This window comes from Rosa chinensis, chromosome 3, assembly GCF_002994745.2.
Source record: "Rosa chinensis cultivar Old Blush chromosome 3, RchiOBHm-V2, whole genome shotgun sequence".
Lineage (NCBI taxonomy): Eukaryota > Viridiplantae > Streptophyta > Magnoliopsida > Rosales > Rosaceae > Rosa > Rosa chinensis.
This window is the reverse complement of record NC_037090.1, coordinates 47,850,414-47,857,380: the sequence shown is the minus strand read 5'-3', so window position 1 is coordinate 47,857,380 and position 6,967 is coordinate 47,850,414. Positions and strand designations below refer to the sequence as shown.

At 35.7% G+C, this 6,967-nt stretch overlaps 1 protein-coding gene across 2 annotated transcripts; it reads right to left on the bottom strand.

Annotated features, from left to right (window-relative positions):
• Nucleotides 1–549: 549 nt before the first annotated feature.
• LOC112195329 lies at nucleotides 550–6,347 on the bottom strand. 2 transcript variants are annotated; one of them, XM_040515908.1, is made up of 7 exons: nucleotides 3,604–3,910; nucleotides 3,304–3,519; nucleotides 3,115–3,207; nucleotides 2,916–3,029; nucleotides 1,813–2,109; nucleotides 1,189–1,707; nucleotides 550–601 (listed from the first exon to the last, which is right to left on the bottom strand). In XM_040515908.1, the coding sequence occupies exons 1-6, from the start codon at nucleotides 3,667–3,669 to the stop codon at nucleotides 1,204–1,206; spliced, it is 1,290 nt and encodes a 429-aa protein (XP_040371842.1). In that variant the 5' UTR covers nucleotides 3,670–3,910; the 3' UTR covers nucleotides 550–601; nucleotides 1,189–1,203. The 2 variants fall into 2 exon arrangements, 1 of the variants encoding a protein (XP_040371842.1); XR_005807850.1 differs by lacking the exons at nucleotides 550–601; nucleotides 1,189–1,707; nucleotides 2,916–3,029; ... (1 more) ...; nucleotides 3,304–3,519; nucleotides 3,604–3,910 and adding exons at nucleotides 5,830–5,935; nucleotides 6,129–6,347 and having other exon boundaries at nucleotides 1,981–2,109.
• Nucleotides 6,348–6,967: the final 620 nt, after the last annotated feature.

Here is a 6,967-nt window from a genome sequence, read left to right as displayed (position 1 = left end):
GTTCCTACCGATTCTCAGATCTCTAATTTAACATATAAGTGCGCCGTAAATGCTCAACAAAGCGCGCCGTAAAAGTCTTCCTGTGGAACTCATTTACGGCACACACGGTATGCCATAAAAGAATACCTGTAGAGTTATTTACGGTCCACATAGCACGCCGTGAAAGACTTTAGGCATAATTCTCAATGTCATTTGTGACACTGCACGCCATTATTGGCATTTCTTCTTTGCAAGAAATTTTATATTGCTGCTCATTTGCCAAATATGGCTGTATATTCAATGTAGCTGCTCAACTAACAATAATTCATTTCAAAACCTTATATAGATTGTCAAAGAGCAAAGGTGAATTAACACATATGATACATTAATTGAAATAGGATATCTGTACAAACTTCTTACCATGCCATATGCAACTAAACTACAAAACAATTACATTTGCATGTCCCTGCAAACTTGAGTTTAATTAAAAGTAACATATTACAGTTCAAAAATATATTGCAGGGTCGTAATTGCAAGGTTTCAAGCACCACTATCCAACTGCAATTTGTATCTCCCAATTAGTTCGAGCAATTTACTAGCAGTACCAACATAAGGCATTAATCTGCATACACCACAAAATTTGGTAGTACCTGTTGGAAACAAGTTTGAGAATATATGTTATACATTGGCTGCAATGTTTTCTTCTTCAATCAAGAATTCAAGATAGAGTTAATTAAATCTTTGTGCTAGCAAGGGATCAGAACATAATCTAATATTTGGTTTTCAAAAGAGATTCTTAAATCAATAACATAATCTAATATTTGGTTTTCTTCTTCAATCAAGAATCAACTGTTTTCTTCTTCAATCAAGAATTCATGCAGTTTCTAAATCTTTCCTCCTTTTAGATATATTTGCATCCAATATTTGGTTTTCAAAAGAGATTCTTATCTTCACAAACTACTTGAACTAAAGTTTCTGAAAATATTTATAATTTCAACTTGGAATTAGCATTCACCCGACTATAATGGCATAGTCCTCGTATAACGACCTTAATTCTACAACTATAACTAAATTATAAGCAAATGCAGAGAGTTGCAATATGAGAACGAACCAGAATAGAGAATCTAGATGGATGTTATTTAGCCACCAAAAACAAATAACACTAGTCAAAACAAAAATGAAGAGGTGATTAGTGTTGGGATATGTTACCGAAATGTTCATAAACTAAACTTGTTTGATGTACTTGATAGGCCATGCAATTGTACTTCCTTGAGCCATACTCAGTGTTCCAAACTCCCTAGTTGGTCGATATAAAGCTATATCCTCAAAAACATCAAGCACCCAAACTTTCCAGCATTCATGACCAAGGGGCACATGATGGACCTTTACATTTGGATCTTTTGACTCAAGTTTTGCAATTGCAACAACCTGTTCTTCCTTCTCAAACCAACTTAACAATTCGATTCTATTCTGATCATCCTTTGTAACTTTGGTCCTTTTACCTTCTTTGTCTTTGCTTTGTGACCCATGATCAGCAGAATATTGAATACTTGAAGTTTTCTTTTGGTTGCTTTGCTTGCTTTGTGGCCTCCCACTGTCAGAACCTCGAACACTTGCAATATTTTGGTTGCTTTGTACTCCATCACTGCTATGATGTTGAACACTAGGATTTTCATTCTGCGTTTGTAGTGCAAACATGTTAGCAGAATGCTGAACACTGTTACTACCCTGCTATTATAACATTAAGGAAATCAGTACCTGGTTGACTTATCAACCCAAAGTTAATAATTACAAATAAATAAATAATTTAATAGATGTATTTTAAAGACTTACGTGGTTATTCCCTTCTTTCTCTGATCTTGCTAAAAGAGTGGCAACCACTTCTTTCAATCGTTCAATCTCTTGTGATTGAGAAAGCATATTCTGTGCTTGAGTGGACACTTGTTTCTCTAAGTTAGCAACTTTGTTTCCAACTTTGGTTTGATATTCTAACTTTGAAGGGACTGCTCCAAATCCTAACCCTCTTACCCGTCCTCGTGGATCAGGTCCTAGAACTTGTGCTACAGCATCATCTTTCAAAGAAGATGTTTGTGAAGGTTCTTGCTTTGCCCTTTTCTGCTTCACTTGTTTCTGTAAAAACCATGTGTCAGTTAGATTGTCAATTAGCTAGTCTTGTGGTATAGATATAGATTTCTTATTGAATTATTTGGTTAAAGAAATAAAAATATCTATGGCATTCAGTAAATACCTATTAGAGAAAGAATGGAAGGTGAAATTCTTAATCACATATAATCTATTATTAAATTTATCATCTCAATAACCAAATCATTTTAAATTCTTGCAAGATTAGAAGGGAAAAAAAAAAAAAACAACCATCCAAATTGCATTAGTACATGAAAAATGCACTGAAATCACAATGACAAAGATAATGCACTGAAGCTTTTCCACACTACACATTCTGGAATAAATTCAAGACAATCAAACCAAAAGTAACTCACATATAGTCCCCAAAATTCTTTAACAACTTGATATTTGGATCATTCCCATTGAAAACTCTGAAATAAAAAGAGGTACCAATATAAACAAACATGTGCAATTGACTCAGGAAACCTAATTTAAAGCCTGCTGAAGATAAAAACCTCCGGCAGATTGAAACCATTGAAAAAGTAATCCAAAACTAGTAAAGCAATCAAATGGAGAACAGACACATAATGGAACCAAATTTGCTTCTAGACAGAGAATTAATGGCCATTATTTGACTCTTTCCATAGAAGAAAAAGAAGATATTATTCTTGCAAGTAATGATAATTTACGAGTCAAAACAGACTTACACTAACCCTTCTGGTACCTCTTCACCAAAATCCAAACTAAATACATAACTGATTAGGGAAAGAAAAAAAAACCAAAAGATGAGCCATAAAGAAGAGTATACAGACCACTATTTCCGGATCCTCAACTACTTCATCTGAACTCTTCTTCTTCTTTGCTTCATAAGCATGTATCCATATATCAGACCTTGATATCGCATCTGGATTTTCACTTTGTTCCCTCTACAAATCAACAAGTAGAAATAATCTTCATGTTATCAAATTATGAAACTCATATGATGTTAATATATAACCACATTATTCTTACCAATTCTTCTTCAAGGCGCGCGAAACTTTTTCTACTAGTTCTATGTAGTAAAGTTCTTCCTGCCCGCATTCTCTTGAATTTTTGACACTTCTCCTATGATAAACATATGGTCAAAGCATTTTCTGAAATCTGATATTGCAAGATAAATTCAGACTTGTATATATATTACAAAATACTTCTAAAACATACCTTAAATCCCACACTAGTTCTGTGTTTAATAAGAGCTAACCACTCATCCATGGATTCTATGTTATTAGGCTTGAGAAAGGCCGCAGCACGCTGTAAACCAACAACTTTGGCTTGCTCTTCCACTTCTTTCATCACTAAAGATCTATTATCTCGCCAAAGTTTCGTCATCCTTCGAAAAATATGCTTCTTGTAGAATTCATCAACAACGAAAGTTGTCTACAAAAGAAAATAAGTAAATCAATTGGTGAACATAAAAGGCTCGTTGTAATATGTTCCTATATATAAGTTTAGAAAACTTACTGTGACGTGTTTCCAAATCTGATCTTTGAAAGTATTAGATAGATCTTTCCAAGTTCCAGCGGTCATTGGTATTAGTTCTCTTGCTGAGGCTCCAATGAAAGAAGAGAATATACCTGCATTTTCTCCAATGGGCTGGCCTCTTTCATTGAATTCAACTACAATAGGAAGTTTCCTTTTTTTTTTGGCAATATCCAACAATTTGGCTTTACCCCGAGGTGGAATTTTTTTCTTTTCTGAGTTTGATGTAGCTTGACATTCCGGAATATCAGCTTCTATAGGGGATGAATTTGAATTTCCATTAGATATTCTCAAGGATTCATTCCTTTTTTCCCCAAGCACAAGAGCTGCTCGTGCAGCTGATTCCTGCCTTTTGGCTTTCTTTCCACCTTGTTTTGAGGTCTCTCCTCCACCCATACTTTATAGGGTCAACAGAATATGTTCTACAAAGCACAAAAAAATTATGATCAATGCACTAACATGTAAAGCAATCTTATCCAAAACCCCAAACTAAATTAGATCTTACCTTTAGAATATTGTTGTGTTGATAGATTATATCAATGCTTCTGTGGAATTTGAGTTATTCAGAGTCACCGTCACTCTGTTCAGCCAGCAAACAAGCAAATTAATATCCTTGCTGATATTGATACCAGAACACACACAAACACATACAATGCAATAAATTCATTTAAGTATAACAAATATTGATACCAGAACACACACAAACACATACACAGAGATATATCTATTATTGTATGCAATTCCTACAATTACCGAATTGATTTCCTCATTATCATATCTCTCACATTCTTCATCCTCAACGTCGAGGTCTAGCTGTGATACATCTACTGGCATGTAAGCACTTTCATCACTATCATTCTCAAAAAACCCTCTTGGCGGTGCTTTGAGTACAACATGCCAATTCGAAGTGTCACTCTCTCTTGAATAAAAAATCTGTTTCGCTTGGGAAGCAAAAATAAACGGATCTCTATCAAACTGATGCTGCCCCTTGTGGAGGTTCACTAATGTAAAACCATCTTCAAATTTGACACCGGTCCCTATATTAGCCCAATAACAATCAAATAGGGGAACCTTAAATTGGCGGTAGTCTAGCAGAACTATATCTCTTATAACACCATAGTAGGATACTCTATCCATCTTCTGAAAATTATCCCTTGCACTTGCCCGACACATAGTGTCTCCTTCAACAAAAACACCACTATTTTGTGTGCTCTTCTCACTGGCCTCAGTTTGAAATCGGTTTCCATTGATGATGAAGCCTGTATGTGATACCACCATCAATACATATCATCTTCACATTGACCTTTGCCTTTGTGATATCTACATGCATAACCACCCGAAGACCATAATTTTGTGTACATAAAATACAAAGGTTTTTCTTATTACTATGCCAAATGAGCATTGTCATATCTATTTATAATCTCACGCATGCCACGCACCATTGCTGTTCATATCCCCCAAGTCTACTATGACTTGGTGCCGCTAGACTAACTATATGCACTACCGCCCTGGCTCCTTACCGCCACCAACACAATGATCTCTTATGCTTTCAAAACTTTAAGGGCATGACTATTTTTATCTACAGGGAAAATGAATATTTTTATCTCTATCATGCTCTGCATCTGGAGAAATTTACAAACAGACCTGATTGCAATATATATTGCTATTTTAGATTCTTTGGGTTATTATTAGTTAGATTCCATCTCCATGTCGTACAACCAAATTGAAATTTACAGGCACAAAGTGAATAATAGCCTAGAGTCAAGATAACAAGATTATCATGCTTGTTTCTTACAAATACTAAAAATGAGGAGAGAAAGAAAGGTCATCACTAACCTAATCCCAGCACACTTTGCATTAAATAATGAGAACCTATATCCAGCACATGCACTCTGTAATAATATATATCTTCCTCAGCACACTCTTTTTTTCCAATTCCAACATAGTGAACTTAGAAACAATTTTCTCAAAGCCTTCTCATTAAATTCAAATTGCTGAGTTCTTGACAAAAAAAGAACCCACATATATAGAACCCAAACTAAAAGCAACAACATTTAACAGGAACCAACAACATAAATTTAAACAAGCCCACCAAATGAGGGTCATATACAGACTGCTGCAGTAACAAAGGCATCTAGAAGACATGGTCAAAGCAAGTAACAACTCACATACAATTCCAATCCTAGGCAAAAATTCAGAGGAACGTACCAATGCATCTACCTTGTCATAGTGCTCCAAAACTCATCAAAATCGTGCATAAGACTTTGATATGCTTGAACCGAGTCATCCACCAAGTTTAGAAACTCCGTCGCATCTATCAAACCAATTCAATACATTCAATCAAACCAAAAGTTTTAGATATTACATATCAAGCAGACACCCATATTAGATAACCAAATACCCAGCTATAAATCCTAAATTTTAGATAGACCCGGTTTACTTTTGAGATAAAAACCCAATCAAATTTACCAAAATCCATATGAATCCACAATATCATATGGCCATACCTGAATTTATGATGAGAAATCACAATCTGAGATGCTCTCTTCGTCCTCGATTGAACACACAGCCCCTGTCGCGAAATCCGATAGCCCAAGAGAAGAACTTGGGCGGGGAAGAGTTGAGATTTTTGCAAGAGAACTGGGTGATTAGACGGGAAGAAGAACTTGCGGAGGAGAACTCACGGGAAGGTCTGGGATTTTGGCTATTAGGTTTGGGGCATTGCGAACTGGTGAGGAGTTTGCAAAGGGCATGACTTTCTTAGAATAGAAAACTAACAAATTTCGGGAAAGTTGAGAAAAGGGGAAAGAGAAACTTGAGAGGGAAACCAAATCTTTCTGTGAAAATTTCGCGCCTTAAAAATCATTATTTACCGCATGCTTCTTTGCGAGCCGTAATTAAGCTTTTGTAGAGGTGTTTTTACGGCATGCTTTATTGCAAGCCGTAAATAAGATTTATTTGTATGTTTTTACGGCATGCTTAAAATGTGCGCCGTAAAAGATATGACACAATTATGGCATGCTATTTATGCGTGTCGTAAAAGACTAGCTGACAGGGTTATTAATGGCATGCTATATATGCACGCCGTAAAAGGGTAAATGACAAAGGTTATTTACGGCGTGCATTTTATGCACGCTAAAATGCACGCCGTAAAAGAGTAACATTTACGGCACAAAAAATTGCACGCCGTAAATTTTACGCAGTAAAAGCCTTGAATTGTTGTAGTGAATGGATTCATCTTGTTATGGAATGCATAACTTCTTTATGATAAATGGTAAGGCTGAAGGTCATTTAAAACCCACTCGGGGTATTAGGCAAGGGGACCCCATTTCTCCTTACATTCTCA

Bases quoted from the DNA above. Each gene is read 5' to 3' on its own strand.
- LOC112195329 (XM_040515908.1), bottom strand. From the start codon at position 3,669: ATGACCGCTGGAACTTGGAAAGATCTATCTAATACTTTCAAAGATCAG. The intron at 3,208-3,303 runs GTATGTTTTAGA...TGTTTATCATAG, and splicing joins GAACTAGTGTGGGATTTAAG to GAGAAGTGTCAAAAATTCAA. The intron at 1,708-1,812 runs GTAAGTCTTTAA...TTATAATAGCAG, and splicing joins AGAAAGAAGGGAATAACCAC to GGTAGTAACAGTGTTCAGCA.